The 21271-nt window shown below is 42.5% G+C and overlaps 2 protein-coding genes across 3 annotated transcripts in view; both read left to right on the top strand.

The window, feature by feature from the left end:
- Positions 1–10731, top strand: part of ncoa6 (nuclear receptor coactivator 6) — a 28982-nt gene extending 18251 nt beyond the window's left edge. For both annotated transcript variants that reach the window (XM_080445286.1, XM_080445285.1), the window contains exons 17-22: positions 641–3764; positions 4345–4401; positions 5098–5131; positions 7348–7389; positions 7694–7827; positions 10348–10731. In XM_080445286.1, coding sequence (XP_080301412.1) covers positions 641–3764; positions 4345–4401; positions 5098–5131; positions 7348–7389; positions 7694–7827; positions 10348–10394 — 3438 coding nt within the window. In that variant the 3' untranslated portion in view covers positions 10395–10731. The remainder of the gene's footprint in view (positions 1–640; positions 3765–4344; positions 4402–5097; positions 5132–7347; positions 7390–7693; positions 7828–10347) is intronic.
- A 1119-nt stretch (positions 10732–11850) lies between these two features.
- The window catches only part of LOC308096206 (DNA topoisomerase 1-like), a 53696-nt gene continuing 44275 nt past the window's right edge, over positions 11851–21271 (top strand). The window contains exons 1-3 of the mRNA XM_080443540.1: positions 11851–12007; positions 12355–12379; positions 16510–16597. Of these exons, the coding sequence (XP_080299666.1) occupies positions 11975–12007; positions 12355–12379; positions 16510–16597 (146 nt within the window). The 5' untranslated portion in view covers positions 11851–11974. The remainder of the gene's footprint in view (positions 12008–12354; positions 12380–16509; positions 16598–21271) is intronic.

Below are 21271 nucleotides of genomic sequence, written 5' to 3'. Positions count from 1 at the left end.
GGCTGTCGCGATTGTACGTGGCGATTAATTGTCACACAAATAATTGCGATTAATAACTCATTTTGATTGTGTTTTTGTCATTGAACATTGGAGCATATGAATAAATATTACATTTATGTTGGCTTTTAGACTTTAAAGTTGCACAGGGCGGATATGACAAAACCTAAATATACAAATAAATGACTGGCATATTTAATAACTAAGCTTAAAAAAAACATTAATAGTGGAAATAGCCGATTTACAAACTCGCGATGCGTTGTGAGCTTGTAGATCGGCTATTTCCAATACTTTTAGAAAATGTTTGAAACTATATTCTTTCAACATGGAAAGATTATGACGATTATGCAAAATAATCGCCATAATTGCGATTATCTCAAATAATATTAGACGATTATTATATAATAATCTTGACCGGCCTAGTGATGACGACAAGTATATTGTTGCTGTCGGGTGGAAACCATGTACAAAAATGTTACTCATTAGGATTTGGGGAAACGATGTGTCTTACTGTCATAATATGAAGTGTAAAATAGGACATTAATTTATGGGGGGGACATAAGATGAAAACAAGTTTTTCTGCATGACGGTGACAATATGTTTGTTCTGGTTCTATAATATTTCCCCCCCCCTCCTTTTCCAGCTCACTGGATCCACACGGAGAATGTCCCATCCTGAGGCCGGTCCGGGATCCCTGCAGGGTGCCGGTCCTGAGGATCCATCTGGAGGAGGAGGAGGCCACCCCTCCTTGCAGGACAGGCCCGGCGGGGGGGGCCCGGGCTCAGAAATGGCCATGCAGCCCGGTGGCAACGGGGGCCAGCAGCAGATGATGGGGATCCCCAACCAGGGTTCTAATGCACACATGATGAAGCAGGGCCCCCAGGGTCCTCCACCTAATATATCCCAGCATCCCGGAGCCAGCCCCCAGCAGCAGCAGCAGCAGCAGCTGCCTCCTCAGTCCCAGCAAGGAGGTCCCATACCCGGCCTGCACTTCCCCAACGTCCCCACCACTTCCCAGAGCTCCAGACCAAAAACCCCCAACCGGGCCAGTCCCAGGCCCTACCACCACCCCCTCACCCCGACCAACCGTCCGCCCAGCACCGAACCCTCAGAGATCAACCTCTCGCCCGAGAGGCTCAACGCCTCCATCGCGGGCTTGTTCCCGCCTAAAATCAACATTCCTCTGCCGCCCAGACAGCCTAACCTTAACAGGGGCTTTGACCAGCAGGGTCTCAACCCCACCACTCTGAAAGCCATAGGCCAGGCCCCTCCCAACTTGACTCTGTCGGGCGCAAACAACAACAACAACAACGGCGGCGGCGGCGGTGGAAACGCTAACAGCGGTCAGCCTTTCCCCGCCGGCGGCGGAGCTGCGGCGTCTGCGGGCGGCAAACAAGACAAGCAGCCCGGAGCGCAGGGCAAGAGGGCGAGTCCCAGCAATAGTCGGCGATCCAGTCCGGCCTCTAGTCGCAAATCCGCCACCCCGAGTCCAGGGAGGCAGAAGGGGACAAAGCTCGCTCATGCAGGCCCTCCACACCAGCAGCAGCAGCAGCAGCAGATGGTTAACCCTCAGGGTCAGACCATGATGTTGAGCCCCCCCACTTCGGTGCCCCCCAACCCAGTGTCCGTGCCCTCACAAGTTAGCATGGGCATGGAGGCTCAGCAGCAGACCCAGAGTCCCTTCCACGGTATGCAGGGCAACTCCGCCGAGGGTATCCGGGAAGGGCAAGCGACGATCGCGGCAGAACAGCGGCACGTGCTTCAGCACCAGCCTCAGGGCCAGCCTCAGCCTCTGAGGGAGTTATCGGCCCCTAGAATGAGCAGTCCTCGTGTCCCCGCACCGCAGGAGCCTAAACCCGGAGCGGAGCTGCAGGCCGGTGTAGCGGAGAGACATCCGACCCACCAGCCACCACTGAAGGACTCTGTTTCTGAGGCTTTACCGGCAGCGAGGGAGGCCCCGACCTCCCTTAATCAGCTGTTGGATAACGCGGGTAATAATTCCGGCATGTCTATGCGCCCCACACAGACTGTTCCCGCGAGGGATGTTGCGGGGAAGGAGAGCCCTAAGCCTCCCGGAGAGCCAGACAGACCAGTCCCCGGTGTCTCTCAGAGCTCAGACATGGTAACCCTAACCCTTACCGCCGATGTTCTAAGCCAACGACGAGAAGCTAAGCCCAAGCCCACCGTCCCCGGGCCCACCAGCACTCCAAGCTCACAGCGTACAGGAATCTCAAACTTCAGCCCCAACAACACTAACTTGAACCCCAATACTACAGCGAGCCTTAACCCCAACCCCACCGTCAACCCCGCCTATACGAATGTAAATCCAATGACCAGCTCTGCCCTTACACCCAACAACACTAACGCCGCCCTCAGCGCCAGCCCCAGCCCGGCCACTTTGAGTCAGCAGCACAGTCCTGCACCGACTCTCGGCACCGGTTCGAGCCACGGCTCCGCCGTCGGTTCTAAACCGAGCCCCGGTCCTAAACCCTCGACCGGCGGCGTTCACTCGGGCGTGCTACAGGTCCCCGCCGCCTCGTCCAACAACGCCGTCGCCCCCAGTCAGCTCACCGTGTTCGTCACCTCCGCCTCCGCCCCCCAGGCACCACCACCTCCCCCTCCGGCCATGGTCTCCACCATGGTGGCTGCCCCTCCGAACAAGAACACGAGGCCGCAGGACGTCCGGCAGCAGACCCCTGTCTCTCGCCCCCCTCAATTCATCACCACCATTTTCCAGGTACCTGGTGGTGGTGCGGCGTCTGGCGCCCCCGCCGGCGCCATGGTGTCACAGCCGGTCATGGTGGGGCCGCTCCAAGTGTCCGCTTCAAACATCCAGCTCTCATCGGCTCCAGGCGTCTCCGCCCAGCCGCCGGGGGCTAATATGACCAGCACTCAGCCCGCCAGGACAGTCGTCGGGCAGGTCCAAATGGCCACTAGCATGCCCTCCTCTGCCCCCGCTAGCACTCTCAATGCCCCGCAGCTGCCACATCCAGGGACGCTCAAAACGGACGCGGGTGAGGCAGTATCCGTTCAGAAGGCCAGTCCTCCTCCTCCTCCCGGTCAGCCTCCTGTCCACCCTAGCCCTCCCTCCTCAGCATCGCCTCCCTTCCAGCAGCGTCCCCTGGCGTCGCCTCCCCCCTGTTCGAGTCCAGGCGCCACGTCGGCTGCTGTTCGAAAGAACCCCATGTCCCCAGCATCCGTTGCCCAGGTCTCCCAGCTGAGCCCTGAAGACAACAGGGGTGGGCAGCCAGGGGGAGGAGGAGGAGCTGTGACTCTCCAGGTCTCCCTTCCTCCTCCTCCTTCTGCCACCCCGATGGCTCAAATGGGGGCATCGGCGCCTCCTCCTCAGACTACTGCTGCTCCCAGTGTCACCTCTCCTCCTCCTCCACCTCCTCCTCCATCAGCTCCTGCCCAAGTTCCTGCCTCCGCTGCCCTGGCTGCTGCCCCCGCGCCGCCTCCTGTGGTGACCCAAACCCAGGCTGCACCGCCGGCCCAGGCTCCTGTCGTCGTTAGCCCTGCTGCCTCCGTTGTCTCTGCTGCTCCTGTTGCTACCTCGCTGTCTGCCCCTGCTCCTGCACACAGTCCCGTCCCTGCCATCGTTGCCGTCCCCAGGCCTAGTTCAGAAGTACCCCCCCCAGCCCCAGCTGCTGTTTCCCCTCCCGTCACCGACCCCGATGGAGCCCCGCCAGCTCAGGCTGAGCCTCCGGCGATGGAGCCTTCCAGACAGCCAGGGCTGGCGCCCGCTGAAACCGCTCAGACCAATCCAGGTACAACTGTCTTCTAATTCAAGGGTTCCCAAACTTTTCTTAAGCCATTAAGACCTGCGGCCGATTCTACAAATGTCTTCTAAATCCTAACAGTATTCTGAAAAAACGTATGTTTCTATATCAGTGGAGCTCAAACTTTTTCATGTCAAGGACCCCCAAAATGATATGAATTTGGCCGCCGACCCCCATCTCAATGTTTTGTTCCAGGGACCCCCAGAAGCAAAGAATCGTTTAAAATGTTGGCTTTAAACAATATATATTCAAAGATTTGCACACACATTTTCACGATTTAAAAAAAATAGCAGATCTACAAGCATGAGCTTGTATATCTGCTATTTTTTAATAGCCAAAGTGTAAAATAATGCTTTTTAGCTCAAATCAAAAAATGACACAGATGCGTTCCAGATCTTAATGGGTTAATTTGGTGACCCCCACTGGGGGTTGAGAACCACTGTTCTAATGTACCCTTGTGTACCTACATGTCACGTTGTGAGCTTGTAGATCAGCTATTTTCCGCCACTAGTAATGCAACTGTACATGGTGATGTTTTCAGATGTTTTTATCCTTTTTATTATTCTAGCACCAGTTGAACCAGAAGCCCCCCTGTCAGAGGAGCCTGTTTCCGGTGAGAAGACGAGTGAGTATTGTTGAACTTGCTTCCATTATGTTTTCATTTGGTTCCATTTGTACACTCTCATCATCACGGAGGATTTTATAGTGTAGATCGGGGTCCCAGAGATGAAAGATCGTATCAAGTTGGGGGTCAGTTGGCCTAATGCAGGGTTCCCCAATAGGCGGCCCGCGGGCCTTTTGCGGCCCGCGAGAGGCAACTGTCGAACTGTTTTTTTTTTTTTTTTTTTAATTAATATCTGTATTACTGTTCAAGCAGACTAACATACATACACATCTGTAAGTAAATTGTTGATTCTGGACTTATTTTGATTTTCAGTATGTACAACTGGCTGCTGTTAATCTGTATTACTTTTCAGAGTGCATTTTTTCCTTGTGTGACCCTCAACACAGGATTTAAGAACCCCAGGCCTAAAATAACACAGTGTCAAATTAGCTCGATTAGAGAAAAGAAAACGAATAAAAAACTGCGCCCGCGCGCGAAGCCAGGAGCACAATGGGCACAATGCCCCTGGCCCTCGGCTTGGTACCCGAGACATAATTTGGCCCTTGGGGAAAAGTAATTGGGGAACCCTAATGCATATCAAACTGGGGGTCCTTGAAATTATAACTGTAGAGAATCACTGCTGTAAAACATGTGTTAGGATGTTGTAGAACCTAGCTGTCTGTGGGGCTTAACTTTTTCTTTGTTCTTCTTCTGCAGCAGCGGAGGACATGTCAGCCGTTTCAGAGCAGGGGTAAGATTGATTATTTAACCATGTACCGGTAGTCCTTTTTTAAATGGGTGTATCGTTAAAAAGCAACTTTGCCAATTTTTATACCACAAAGCTGTCGTCGTTTTGTGAGCACGAGTGGAACAATCAGGCAGAAAGCTTTGATTTCTGTCTCGAGAGCTGGCCCTCAAAGGTTTTGGGAAAATAACGGTTAACGTACACAGACAGACTTAAAGAGAATTTGCAGTACTGAGTTGAAGAGGAAAAGACAAGCCATGGACCTATGTGACTGGTTTAAGGTAAAGGTTTAAGATAAAAAAAAGAAACATCTAATAGTAGACCTTTTAGGATCCACTTAGGAACATCGTGGCTCCCATGTGGATCTCCGACTTCTTGTGGGCCTGCCTGTGCCGTCACTTGTCTTATGACGTATGACTCCAAATGTGGGCATAGTTTCAGCTGAACCGAGCCCGTAAAACATGTACTTATTTGGCCTACTGGCACAAGAAATGTGGCGCTGATCAGTCCAGCGGTTTATGAGATTAGCTGACACGCCACACACCGACCGACCACAGTAGTCTACCAATCACAGAGCCAGAAATCCACAGGCACATTACTTTCAAGTGATCCTGTGGTGGGATGGGCTTTTTTCCATTCAAACGTGCTAACAAATCTGAGAGATAAGGTGGTAAGAAAGTATACATATATACAACCCCAGCATATCCGTTTTTGTTTTTAAAGGATCTACACCGTGAATTAAAAAAATATATATATATATTTAATATCATGTTTATGTCCCTCAAACGTTTTTCAAAAGGTTTGAGCCTAAATCAAGCCTCAGATATACTCATTCCAACTAACTTCTCTCTGGCTTATAAAGCACTTTCACCTGCAATACCAAATTGTCCTGTTTGGCACAGGGCGCTATTGAGCCAGTTTGTATGCATGTTATCTCCTGGTTCTGTGTGGAAAAAGTAAAAAAAAGAAATTGGTTGGAACTGAAAAACGGGAGGCATTGTACCCTGACGTGACGTCACGTCAGGGTGAAAATCAGTTTGGCCTGTTTTGAGACCAATTTACAGAAAACCCCAGATTTGCTGTGAAAGCCTGAGTGGTCAAACTGGGACCAAAAACACACAAAAAAGAAGGAAAAGTTCAAATTCATGATGTAGTCCCTTTAATGGCAGTTTTTCCAGAGCTTTTTGAGGGCGAGTTCTCGAGACACAAAATACATTGGGAAGTTTTATGTCAGATCTTTTACATAACCTCACAATTGAACGATAGTATTCAGGATAAAAAACAAACTGTAATCTCGCCCCTTATTTTTCTTGCACTGGGCTTTAAAGAGGTGTACCGAAGAGTGGTGAAACTTGTCCGAGTACATTGTTATTGAAAGGACAGATGCTTAGACTTTTCTAACCTTTACTGAAACTCTGGGTGTTCATTTGGTTGGCCATGAGGGTACACGGTGAAAACAATGAGCCACGTTTGCCTCAGCACTTGGTATGTATGCTTGGCATGACGCAACAAATATGAAAACATTTGCAAATGCACAACGGTTGCATGGATAAAACAAATGGTACTTAGGGCTGGGCAATATATCTATTTATACCGATTATCTTTGATATGGGGGATACTAGATATCTTCTGGGAGTTTGGATGTCGTGATGTCATGATATGCCAGTGGGTTTTAATCGCGTCCATATTTTATGCTTAAATCTTTTTTCAAAAATGGCTGATCTACAAGCTCACAACGTGTCGCATTCCAATAACATAGAGATTGTAGGATTGCTATTTAACCGCTTAAACCCCAGCATCGGTTTTATGGGGAAAGCTTTTGCTGAAAATGGCAGATCGACAAGCTCACAACGCGACGCACTGCGTCGCGTTGTGAGCTTGTCGATCTGCTATTTTTTGCTTTCCCCACAATAACAGTAGTTATTGTAGTATTGAGACCTATGGGGTTTAAGTGGTTAATTATTATTTTCAAATGTGTATATATATACACACAATATATTAGCCGCATATTATCGAGGTTTTTGGTCAAGAATATTGTGATTTTATCCAGTGGTACCCGTACACAGATAAAGCAAAAACTATCTCTCCGCAGGCTTTTTGTGTTTTTTGGGGCCTTTCCTTATCTTTTATTCTCCTGAGGGATTGTCGGGTGGTAAAGGGAAGCCAAAATGTTTTGTTCAGCAGTTTTTTAGTTTACCGCTGTTTTTCCACTTCTATCACAGATGGGCAAAGAAAAGAAAGACGCCCATCAACTTAGTCCCAAGGTATGTATTTAATATGCATTTGGGCGCTGCCAAAGAACACGAGCAGCGACCATGTCGATCCTTTATGTAGTGGTGGGTGCTGTCGGGACGAAGAAACACCGGACAGCATCTGTGGTAGAGGAGGAAAAACAGCCCAAGTCCCAAAGCGGTATTCCATCTTTCTCTGAGTAGAAGCAGAGCTACCTGCGTCGTCGCATTCTAAAGTAACGCAACCTTTTTTGTACTGTGCCTCCTTCCCCTTCCCTCTCTCTCTTGTCTTGTACGGCGTGTTTTGTTTTTCTTGGTGTGCTGCTGCTGCTCCCAGGGGTGCTGTGGAGAAGCCCAAGGGGCCGAGCAGGCGGAGCTCCCGGGCAGAGAAGGAAGTCGAGGAGGAGCCGGTCGCCGACAGCGGGACGAGGAAGAGATCAGCCAGGCCAGGCGCCAGCATGGCTGCAAAAGGTAACGAGAAGAACGCATATACATCTATCTTTCGCCCCGTCGGGGGCAGAAACCTTGTATCTCCATAATTCCAACGTTTTTATGGTTTTTTGTTTGTAAAATGAATGCCCTGTTCTGTTGATGAAAGTCCTTGCTTGTCGGCATGAATAGAGGAAGGCGCCCTACCCAGGATAACAGATAGAAACACACATTAGATAAACATAACTAGCCTATTCAGTCCGGGGACGCATCTTTGTCATTTTTTTAATTTCTTTGTCTATTAAAAAATGGCAGATCTACAAGCTCATAGCAGGGCACTCGGTGCAGCGCTATTTTTGAAAAATCGTTAACATTTGTGCAAATCTTTGCATCTATATGTTTTTAAAGCGACTATTTGTAACTCAAATCTTAGCTTCTGGGTGGGGGCGCCCTGGAACAAAATATTATACAAATGTTCGCTTTAATAATATATTTGCACAAATTTGCACAAATGTTCACGATTTTTCAAAAAATAGCCAAAGACATCTAAAATGACACAAGATGCGTTCCCCGGATTGAATGGGCTAGGTGAAGGAAAAGTTCAACAAAGAAATCTTCACAAAGGGAGGTAAAAGAAAAAAAAAGAACCAAATAGCTTTTAATATTTCCTTCTTCCCCATTTAATTTTTTCTCTATTTTGTTCCCTTGAGGTGCTTGAAGGTGCTGTGTGCATATTTCCTACTTCTAAATGTTACAACATGTTTAGCACAGTCTGCCACACCATCATTTCACTGCATACACTTAACTATAAACATGTGACTAATAAAATCCTAAATCAGTTTTTATTTGCTATGTCATGGTGATATTGGTCGATCTTTTTCCAGTTGCACACAACGATATCTCAAGATCTAATTGTCAGATTGCCCTGAATCTTGCTAAGGATGAACCCTGACCTTGTTAGTGACCCCCATGATATTTTCTCTATCGCCACCTTCAGGCCAAAATGTCAACTTTGCACTGTAAGTGTTTCCCTGGTCCCTGGAACAAAACATTTCAGATGGGGTGGCGGTGGGGGGGGGGGGGGGGATTGGCGGCCAAATACATATAATTTTGGGGGTCCTTGACATGAAAAACTTTGAGAACCACTGATATAGTAACATACGTTTTTGTTTTTCAGAAAACTGTTAGAAGACATTTTGTAGAATCGAACCTCAGGCCTTAATGGGTTAAAACAGAGGTCTTCAACAGGGGGTACTTTTTTTCCCTTTTTTTCCCCAAAATGTCAAATTGTCTTTAAACATAACATGAATCCATAGCAAACAGATAAATGGAGGCACAATGCACAATAACATGGTATGTTTATACATATTTTGTAGAGTATTTCTTATTTTGCACACCTACTGGGGCAGGTGCGTATAGGAGCAGGCAATATAAAACACAATTGTATACATAAATATACAATATATGTGTAGCCCCCCCTACCCTACGAGGTAGGGGGTCCCTGCTCCATCTCCCCATCAGTTTGGGGGTCCCTGGCCTGAAAAGGTTGAAGACCCCTGGGTTAAAAGATGCACTGGACGGTAACATTGATGCAGTTTGAATGTATTCAAAGTCTTCAGGGGATGAAAGGACATGCAAACTATATACTGGTGTGTTGTTACAGGGGGAGTGTCCTCAATCAGATCCCCACACATACACATCCATCTCAATGCATCGTCTTGTAGATTGGCTAATTTTTGTTTTCTTAAAGATTGGAGCAGGGGAACCCTTTTCAGCCCAAGGACCCCTTAGCTGAGAGAGAGAGATGAAGCAGGGACCCCCACTACATAATGTATACAATTGTGTTGCAGATTAAACATTTTCATAGATTTCATGGATGCCTTCATAGGCTTTTTTGACAGTAACTATCATCAGTTGGATTCACATGTTGGATTCATTTAACCACTTAAACCCTCAATACTTAGTAAACTTGACCTTTCACCCTGTACTTGGTCTGCTCTTTTTTTCCCCTCTACACTAAACCTTTTTTTAAGTCGTGAAAATGTGTGCAAATCTTTGAAGACATATTTTTTTAAAGCAAACATTTGTAACTCAAATCTTTGCTTCTGGGGGATTCTACAAATGTCTTCTAAATCCTAACAGTTTAAAAAAAAAAACGTATGTTGCTATGTATCAGTGGTGCTCAAACTTTCATGTCAAGGACCCCCACAATTATATGTATTTGGCCGCGGACCCCATCTCTAAATATTTTGTTCCAGGGACCCCCAGAACAAAGATTTGAGTTAAAGATGTTGGCCTAAAAAATATATATATATTTAAAGATTTGCACAAACTTTCACGATTTTTAAAAAAATAGCAGATCTATTTCTGCTCTTATATCTGCTATTTTTGAATAGCCAAAGAAATCTAAAAAAATTACAATGCTTTCCCGGTCGTAATGGGTTAGGGTTACATGGCCCCGGTCCCCTACCAATAAACAAAGGGTAAAAACAAGCCAGTTTTGTCACCATCAAAACGATCATGCAATTCATATTTTAACAGACAACGTTTTCTCTTCACCAGAAACTGGAGCCAGTCCCACCCAGGCCAAACGAAGGAAGTCTAAATAGCCCTCACCACACCTCGTCGTGGCAACCTGTGAACTTGTACTGTAAATGTAATTTTTTTTTCCTTTGTGAATCATTTGATATCGGTTCTCTTCTCTGGATTATATGACATTTCAATTGAGGGAGCAACCATTGTACAGATTAACTGTTGTTATAAAATAATTATCTTATTGTTTTTTGTCCCTGCTATCATGTGAGATTGTAGCTAGAATGTGTATGGAATTGTGTGAATGTTTTTGTTTTTTTTTTAATGCTGGATTAATCATGTGAAGACTGATAATAGAGCTTGTCATGATTGTATAATTATGTTGTTAAAACTGAATTAAATTTTCTACTGCTACTGCTTTTGTCCTGTGAAATGGTTTTAAATGCATTCCTGACGGTGAAGATGTTGTTTAGTATCGTTGGTTCACGTCCGACTAAAGCTTGCCAGACGTGTTGGATTGCTACAAGATTATTGATTAAGTAATTAATAGATAAAGTGATTAGCCCTGTTTTGTTTTTTTTGGTCAAGGTGTCCAAAGCAACAGAGTCGGACGTTGTCCACACTTTGCTTGTTTAAATACAGATCAAATGACAGGCTAACTACTAAGATATTGATCTGACTCGACTCTCTGTAGCATAATTAAACAATTCAGTCATTTGCAAAACGAGTACGCTCATTTGTTTAGTAGTGCACTGGATCACCAGGGGTCCAAATGGACCCCTAAGGGGCTGTAAGTCGGAAAGATAGACCCGTTTGGGTCCAGTTGCACTTGTACACTGAGTTAAATTAATACAGAGGATTTTACAGTGTATATTGGGGTCCCAGAGATGCAGTATTGATTGATTTTATTTTGGTAAAGGATATACAAATTGTTTTATTTTGGTAAAAGATATACAAATTGCTTTATTTTGGTAAAAGATATACAAATATTTTTTTATTTTTTGTAAAAGATATACAAGTAAAAATCTCAATATAACTTAAACCCAGAATAACGCATTAAAGCGTAATGAAACACTTGATTACAATGTGGTCCTGCAAATGGCATCAAATTAGGGGTCTGTCCCCCCCCCCCCCCCCACACACACACCTTTAAAAGGTGTTCCACGGGATCCCCAGCCAAAATGATGATAGTTAAAGACAAGTCGACCCATATACTGTAGATATGTAACTCTTTGAGAGAGCACAAATGGACCCTTATGGGTCCTTTTGGTTCCATTTGTGCACTCAGTTATGGGGGGGGGGGGGGGTCCATGGCACATTGCATATCAGACTGGGGGGGGCTTGATATTCAAAAGAGTTGAGAGAGAGAATCACTGGTTTATTGTATTATAAAGGATCTATTTTATTTTGGGTCAGGGAGGGACCCATGCAGAGTCCTCTCTCTCTCTCTCTATCTCTCTCACATTGTTCAAAATTGATGTGAGCATGCGCAGTCGGTCAATATCGGGACTTAGCCGAATGCGCAACGAACGGACTCCATTCCAGAGTGTATCTCTCTCTATAGAAGGCTTTCCCAGAACGAGCAGCCTTTGCTCTATGCTGCCTAGTGGACACCTCATCTGTCTCTCTGGACACCTGGACACACAAACTTGGGACAATGAGTGGAGATCATGGCCATAAGGACCCTCAGGTAACACTGTCACACTCGAATGCTTTTCTGGGGGGGGTGTCACAGACACAGGGTCAGCTGCGATCTGGCAAATAATAGTGACATGGTTGGGGTTGATAAAAAATGTGTAATAACGGCGTAATAACGCATCTCTAAATAAGTTTAAGCCACTTGATCATTTCTGTGTGAACTTGGGATATATGGGATGCAGTTATTGCATTGGCAGTTGGTCATTTAATATGGAACATGTTCAGCTGATGTAGACAGTGTAACCTGCTACTTGAAACTTGGATCATGAAATAACAAGTAATGCTTACCGGCATTTAGAAAATGCAAATATTTAATGTCTTTGTTTTCACCGTTTTCAGGTCAATTCCGGATCCAAAGCAAGCGGTACGTCCTCTCCGATCATCATCTGGTGTCATGTTATGTTCATAGCTTTGCACTCATGCAATGATCGTGACTATACGATCGGGTCTGTCTGTGTCTGTGTGTGTGTGTGTGTGTGGCTGGCTGGCTGATAGTTTTTTAAAAGGAGCAGTGAGCAGAGAAATGGCGTCCCAGAGACTAAGTCCCTTCTCCTCCACTCTCTTGCGGCTATTGTTCAAAAAGAGGCCCTGGAAATGACACTTCCCCTCGTCCGTATTCCAAGCCGAGGGCACCCTCGCAAAGGGCTTGGCGTCGTTGTTTTTATGCACCCGTAAAGAACGCGATCGGCCTGTGCATACGGGTCTAATTTTGGAGCCGAAAGTGGCCGAATTGGGGCTGAGGACTTAGTCTCTGCGCCATTTTCTTTTTCCTCCAGTCTATCTGAGGCAGCCCAGGGTGCAGCCTGATCAGTGTGGGTAGAAACTGTACTGTCTGCCTTGATATGGAGGAGAGAGGCTGGGCATGGGGATGGTTATCACTGATCCACAGCCCTGCACATATATACTGTTATAATATGACACATATACCACAGTGGGTGGAGGACGTATACTCAGATATTTTACTTGAGTAAAAAAGTAGCAATACCACAATGAAATACTCTGTTGCAAGAATAGGCCCTGTTTTCAAAATGTTACTTGAGTAAAAAGTGCAAAAGTATTGGCATCGAAATATACTTAAAGTACCAAAAGTAAAAGTGCTAAAATGTTTGAAAATAGGTACAAAATATGGCTAAAGTGGTTTGTTTGTTTTATATTGTAAAAATGTATACCTGCAAAGTAACCAGTAACTAAAGTTTTCAAATAATTGTAGTGGAGTAAAAGCACAATATTTGCTTCTGAGATGTAGTGGAGTAGAAGTAAAAGTACTGAAAATTGGAAATACTCCAGTAAAGTAAAAAACACCTCAAAATTGTACTTAAGTACAGCACTTGAGTAAATGTACTTAGTTACTTTTACACCACTGGTTATAATACCATCTGCATATCTGCCACTTGGTTAGTAGTAGTTAGTAGTAGTAGTTAGTAGTGGTTTGGGATTACTGGGGCATATTTTATTACAAGTTGGAATAATTGAAAAGAAAGTTAGGGCTGCATTATTAAAACCATATGGTGGATCTGACACAATATTGCAGACATTCTTTAGACCTACATGAGGAGGATTGTTATGTTTACATATTATGACATAAGATACAACTGTAATTATGGTTGATCTGACATGAATAATATTGTGGGAAATCTTTAGAGCTACATTATTGGAGGACTCCCCACAACCACATTAAAGGAGTGGTTCACCCAAAAAATGACTTATTTTCTATCAATTATATATACACACCATGAAGCATTGAATTAATGGAGATTCATGGTGTAATTGATAGAAAATAAGTCATTTTTGGGGTGAACTACTCCTTTTAAAGTTTAGAGCACTTCTTCTTGATGAATTAACCAACTTAAACCCCTGCAGCATCATCCTTATTGTGGGGAAGGCTTTCACAGAAAATAGCAGATCTACAAGCTCACAATGCGCTGCGACACATTGTGAGCTTGTAGATCTGCTATTTTCAGAGAAAGCCTTCCCCACAATAACAGACAACGGAAAGTGTAGAGCCCTGAGGGACTCTGGTGAAAATAAAAAGGCATCCCAATAGTTTTGCACATGATGAATGGATGTGTGTTATTCAGGGGTGGAAAGTAACTAAGTACATTTACTCAAGTACTGTACTTGAGTACTTTTGAGGTATTTTTACTTTACTGAAGTATTTATAATTTTCAGTACTTTTACTCCACTACAATTATTTGAAAACTTTAGTTACTTTCTAGATTTGAATTATTATTACTACATTAACCACTTCAGCCCTATTTAAACTTTGGCTATTTGAAAATAGCAGATCTACAAGCTCACAACGCGTTGCGAAGCGACGCGTTGTGAGCTTGTAGATCTGCTATTTTCAAACACATTTACCTTGTGAAACGGAACATTCTGCACAAGGAGTACTTTTACTTTTGGCACTTAAGTATATTTTGATGCCAATACTTTTGTACTTCTACTCAAGTACATTTTGATTACCGGACTTTTACTTGTAGCAGAGTGTTTCTACATTGCAGCATTGATACTTTTACTTAAGTAAAGGAATGTAGTACTTTTTCCACCACTGATGATGAATGGATGTGTGTTATTGTGTCCCTTGACAATAGCATTATATCCTGTCCTATCCTGTTATTGACCTGTCATGACAGTGAGACGCCACAAGGTGACGATCAGGTGTCAGCTGCTGTCTCTCTCTCCTGACAGGCTGGCAGCAGCACAGGAATGACCCTTCAGAGAATCAGAGTTGACTTTTGATTTGGTTACAATTTGAATCAGGCAACATTCAAAGAAATTGGGTCACTAAATTCTATGATAAAAATGGCACCCAAAAGGGTAACAGGAAGAGTGGGCACACTAAGGAAGAGTGGGCACTTCGATGTAAAATTTGGTCCAAAATGTTATATTTGGAAAATGGTCGTATGTAATGTAAAAGTGCACATGATTAGAACATGTTTGAACATTTTGCAATCAAGTTCTAATACTTCTACAATTGCTACGAATTGCAACACAACCTGTATATCTAACCATTTTGGGCATAAACAAGAAGCTGAAGGGTAAATTGAAGTCTGATAATGATGTACCGTGCATGTTCACATCATGTATACTTTACTTAAGACGTACTTAAGAATATCATTTTTTACATTTTGGACAAAATAGTAAATCGAGGTGCCACAATCGAGTCTCCCTGTAGCCTACATGGCCAATGGAAATCTGCTGGGCAGACTAGGTTACTAGGTTAAGGTAGTAGACAGACCTATGTCTTACCTTTGATCCTGAGCATAATAATAGAGATGCCTCCTCCATTTCTAGATTGCAAGACAAGCTTTATCCCAAATCTTCTGTGTTATCTTATCAAACTACAAGCCAAGTTTTCTTTTCCAAGTAAAAGGAAACTTGTCTTTTAGCCTAGTTACTGTATCCTCCTGGCTGGAGAGGAATTTCTGTTGTGATGCAATGATATTGTGATATTGTGTGAGTGTGTGTGCGTGTGTGCGTGCGTGCGTGTGCGCACACGTGTGTGTGAGAGTGCGCGCGTATGTCTGTCTGTCTGTCTGTCTGTCTGTCTGTCTGTCTGTCTGTCTGAAACCCAGTTGTAAGGGATGTTTTTCCTTCTCTTCTAAATCATATATCGTTGCTGTCAGGTGGAAACCTTTAATATTATTTATAAAACATTTTAAAATAGTGAAAATAGCCGATCTACAAGTTCACAACGTGTCGCAAGGCGACACGTTGTGAGTTTGTAGATCGGCTATTTTCACTACTTTTCTGCAACACTTGTATGGTGAAGTAGGGAATGAATTTATGAAAATGGAAATTGAAATATGGAGATATGAGGTTTCTGCCTAACAACCAACGATATGCACATCATATTGAACCACAATTAAATAACTGTAAGGAACAGCCACATCTATATATTTATTATAGGGATGCACCGATATATCGGCCACATGGAAAAAAATGATTTTTCTTTTTGCTCGTAAAAGTTACAGGGGTTTTTATTCTATGGTGTTTGTGATATGAAATGTAAGCTTACCATAATCACAGTAAACATTATCATGTCATATTCAAGGGCTTTTTTTTAACTAACTCCATACCCGTCACTTTCAGTTCAGCACAGCTGAGGTGTGCGTGTCACTGTTCAGCTGACGCTCGTTAATGTTACTTGCATCAAGGCAATTATGTTGCGTTTCTGCAGATGCTGAACAGTTATTTCTTAGAATGAAGATTTATTTTTTTCCCCGGCTCAAAAGAGGGAAATAATAACACCAAAAACTAAATAAACAAATATCAGTATCAGTACCGGCTATCGCGCTAAATGTTATTTTAAACATCGGTATCGTATCGGCCAAGAATTCCCATATCGGTGCATCCCTAATATTTATCATTATATAACAACCAACCGGATCTAACAGAAGATGCAGTGCTCAGATTACACCTTCACTGATCCAAGTCCTTGTTGTTGTGGGAGGATGCTGAGCAGTGTGCTGTTTCATTTGTTTGTGTCTCTAGACTCTCACAAGCATAAAGACAAGGAACACCGACACAAAGACCACAAGAAAGACAAAGAGAGAGAGAAATCCAAGCACAGCAGCAACAGGTACAATGGCATGATGATGGCACTCCCCTCCATGGCTTTGTTGTTGTTATTGTTGTTTGGTGGATATTTTAGCTGTCTTTGAACCCGCCAAGATCCACGCCATTTGATTGGTCAGGGGTGAGGAAGAATTATACATGATATCAGTGGTGGAAAAAGTACTCAAATTCTCTACTTAAGTAAAAGTACCAATACTGCAATATAGAAATACTTTGTTTCTAGTAAGAGTCCAGTATTCAAAATGTACTTGAGTAAAAGTACAAAAGTATTGGTATCAAAATGTACTTAAAGTACCAAAAGTAAAAGTACTAAAATGTTTGAAAATAGCAGATCTACAAGCTCACAACACGTCGCGATGCGACGCTTTGTGAGCTTGTAGATCGTCTATTTTCAAATAGCCGAGGTATAACATAGGACTAAAGTGGTTAATGTATGTTTTATAATATAATGATTTATATCTGCAAAGTAACTAAAGTTTTCAAATAATTGTGGTGGAGTAAAAGTACAATATTTGCCTCTGAGATGTAGTGGAGTAGAAGTAAAAGTATTGGAAATAGTCAAGTAAAATTGTACTTAAGTAGAGTACTTAAGTAAATTTACTTAGTTACTTTACACCACTGCATACTACATTGTTTTTATGGTCGTTTATATCTAACCTTTATATTTGACCATCACTTATAGTACTTATATAATACATTATGATATGACATGGTATTTGGTAGCCTGTAGGAGCCAAGATGTCTCCACTAGGCCTGATAGCTGATTGTTTTTTGTTACAGCCTGTCTGTTATGGTTCAGCTTGTGCTTGTAGCAACTACAGTATAATAACTATGATCTGAGCCCTGTGCTCGTCGGCAGAACTACCGTACCACACATCTGTGACATATATAAATATATCATGTACATTAAAGCATATCCTAATCCATCACCACCTAGAATATTGTCTCGACTCCCATTACCCCATCAATTACCGATTGGTCCAGAATTCAACGACAGGGGCAATCACGTAGCTAACCACTTACACCCTATGTAGTAGAGGTGTAACGATATAGTAACTGCATATCGGTATGCAAACAGCTAAATGTCGTATCGTTTGACTTTATATCGTATCGAAATCGTTTTGCAATGCAAATAATCGTATCGAATCGTTTTGCAATGCAAATAATACATTTTATCAATACTAAGTACTTGTGCGTTGTATTTAGCAATTTTAAGAAGAAAAAAGAGAAAGAGGGGTTTATATCCACTATCTCCAGGTATTTATTTTTCACACAGAATTTTTGGGTAAATAAATAGTTACTATATCGATGTTAAATCATTGAATCGAATCGTATCGTTCTAAATGAACCTGTCCTGTATCGTTCATGTATCGTATCGACTAAATCCTTGAATCGAAAACGTATAGTATCGTTCTAAATGAACCTGTATCGTTCATGTATCGTATCGACAACCAAGTATCGTGATACGTATCGAATCGTTGTTAAAACGTATCGTTACACCCCTACTATGTAGGCTACTTTGTTGATCGGGGTCCCCCATGGGGTCTCTTCCTTGTTTCCTATTACAGCAAATATTTTAGCTGTAAATAGCTGATCTACAAGCTCACAGTCACAAACATGCAGGTTCATGTAATCAAAGCTCAGAGCTGGTTCAGGTTAGACACCGTTATGGTGAAGTTAATCTCTCAAGACAGATTGTGCTAACAGCAGAATCTTGTTGTCAGCACCACTGCCTTAAACATGTAGTGTTGTTGTTAGTAGGAACAAACACAGAACGTTTTTTTCCCCTTTTTTCATTTTTACAGAATGGGTTCCCAGATTGTGGTTAAGTTGATTGATTGATTAATTGAACTAATTTATTGACCCTTAAAATAGAAGCGGCCCCTCCAGCCAGAGACGCCCCAGATACAGAAATCATTAAAAGGATTAAAAAAAAAACACAATAAAGCCGAATAAATCCATTGTGGTCCTGTGGAGTTTATGCATGGTGGTCTTGGTGTGGATGAATACGTTTTAGTTCAGGTTAGTCACTGTTAAAATAGTTAGGTTTATGTATGGGTTTGGTGAGTAAGGAACTGGGGAGGGTATTCATTTAGAGCTGAGGGTCTGACTCTGCAACCCTTTTTGACACATTTCTTTTGACGCGAATATTGTACTTTTACTCCACTACAATGATTTGAAAACTTTAGTTAGTAGTTACTTTGCAGGTATACGTTTTCATATTATAAAACAATCATTTACCACTTTAGCCCTATTTTATACCTAGGCTGTTTGAAAATAGCCGATCTACAAGCTCACAACGCGTCGCATTGCGACGCGTTGTGGGCTTGTAGATCTGCTATTTTCAAACATTTTAGTACTTTTATTTTTGGTACTTTAGGACCTACAGTAAAAGTATAAAAGTATCAAAATATACCTAAAGTTTATGTTAATGTTTTTACATTTATTTATGACACCTCATCTAAAAAAAACTAAAATTTCCAACAGATTTAGATTTTCCATACATACATAACAACCTTATTTTTTTCCCCCTTCTTCTTTTGAAATGTTTTCTTTCACTCTGTTGAAATATTTTCTTTCACATCAGGTCGTTGTAATGATCTGATGTCTATTTTTGAATAGCCAAAGAAATCTAAAATGAGACAGACGCGTCCCCGGTCTCATCTGATGGCTATTTTTTAATAGCCAAAGAAATCTAAAATGACACAGATGCGTCCCCCGCCTTAATGGCTTAATTGAATTGACTACATTTATTATAAATCCTAATATGAAAAGTCCTCTCTCTCACACTCATGCCAGCGTTCCAGTGATTACCCTCCCCTGTGCCAATGTTGGCACCCGTGCCTACGGTTTCCAAACCACTGATTTACAGTGTCTGACCACTTAATAGCGTTTCCTTTAACAATGTTTTCTGACAGCTTAATAATATTCATGGCCTTGTAGATCAAACACCATATTTCTCAGTGGTGGAAAAAGTACTCACATTTCTTACTTAAGTGAAAGTATCAATACTGCAGTGTAGAAATACTCTGTTAGGTATTGGTATCAAAATGTACTCAAAGTACCAAAGTAAAAGTACTCATTATGCAGAATATCCCATTTCACAAGTTTTCAAATGTATACAAATCTTTTGAAAATAGCAGATCTACAAGCTCACAATGCGTCGCATCGTGACGCATTGTGAGCTTGTAGATCGGCTATTTTCAAATGGCCGAAATGTATAGGGCTGAAGTGGTTAATGTATATTTTGTAATAATAATCAAAATCTACAAAGTAACTAGTAACTTATGTTTTCAAATAATTGTAGTGGAGTAAAAGTACAATATTTGCCTCCGAGATGTAGTGGAGTAGAAGTAAAAGTATTGAAAATCGGAAATACTCAAGTAAAGTAAAAATGCCTCAAAATTAAGTACAGTTCTTGAGTACATGTACTTAGTTACTTTCCACCACTGCATATTTCTGTAGCGCTACATACAGCCCACCGCAGGGACAGAAATAAAATGACTCAAATCAATCACTGTTCATCTCTGTTCGTCTGAACTGAGATTAATGATCGGCGCTTTGAAGTATCCCATTGATTTATATGGTTTGTTGTTAAAACTTCCTGCCGTAAGGCTAACAATCCTCCACAGTGTCATTAGCGGCTGCTGTGTGTACCATGTTTGGTTGAAATTAATCAGTTTTATGACGCTCATTATCTCTGTTGTACCACTTCAACCTTTATTGTTATTAGTGTTGTATTGTTGTTATTGTGTGTTGCTCACTGATGTGTCACAGTGCTGTGTAAAGGAACTCTCCCTTAGGGGACCTGTATAGTCTAAAGTTTTATTGGTCAATAATATATATCGTTGCTGTCGGGCAGAAAACCTCTTATCTCCATATTCTAACTTTTTGTGTTCATTACGTAAATTAACGTCCTACTTGATCATACTAAAGTCACACAAAAGCATCATAAGTAGCAGATCTACGAGCTCGAAACGCGGCGCGGCGCGACTGAATTTGAATCCCGAAAAGTAACAGTTTTGTGGACATATGAGGTTTCCACCCGACAGAGACCATATATAATACATTTGAATGCATCTCCATGGATTGTAACCTATATCTTCTGGCAACAGTGGGTTTGTTTTCGTTCTAAGAGAACTGAACAGCAAACAGCAACAAAAAAAACAACCTCACAAGATCTTGATTAAATTATTTTGGGGTTTTCTATTAAATCTTATCATTTTCTTGAAACAAAACCAAAGCTGTCATCATCATCAGACAATCAGATGTTCAATCACATTTCAAGGATTAGCCTATCTGGAAATCTCTTTTATAGATATCATTAGTTGTTGTTTGCTTATTTGTTTCACACCTGGCAACACATATATATACTGCACAAACACAGTGTAATTAATATTAGTGTATGTATTATTTCTTTGGAAAGCCGCAACTGTTAATGACAATGCAATTGTTTGTAACTGTCAGCATTTTTTATTTCATATTCAGGTGAGGTTGTTTCTGTTGTTGGAGCTTTGTTACTTAACCCATTAAGACCAGGAACGCATCTGTGTCATTTTAAGATTTCTTTGGCAATTCAAAAATAGCAGATATACAAGCTCATAGCGCGGCACAGAGTGCTGTAAAACTGCTATTTTTGAAAAAAGAATATCTTGAAAATGTGTGCACATTTTTTAAT

The sequence above is a fragment of the Gymnoscopelus braueri genome (genome assembly GCF_963280865.1).
Source record: "Gymnoscopelus braueri genome assembly, chromosome: 12".
NCBI classification, from domain to species: Eukaryota; Metazoa; Chordata; class Actinopteri; order Myctophiformes; family Myctophidae; genus Gymnoscopelus; species Gymnoscopelus braueri.
This window is presented reverse-complemented; position numbering and strand designations above follow the sequence as displayed.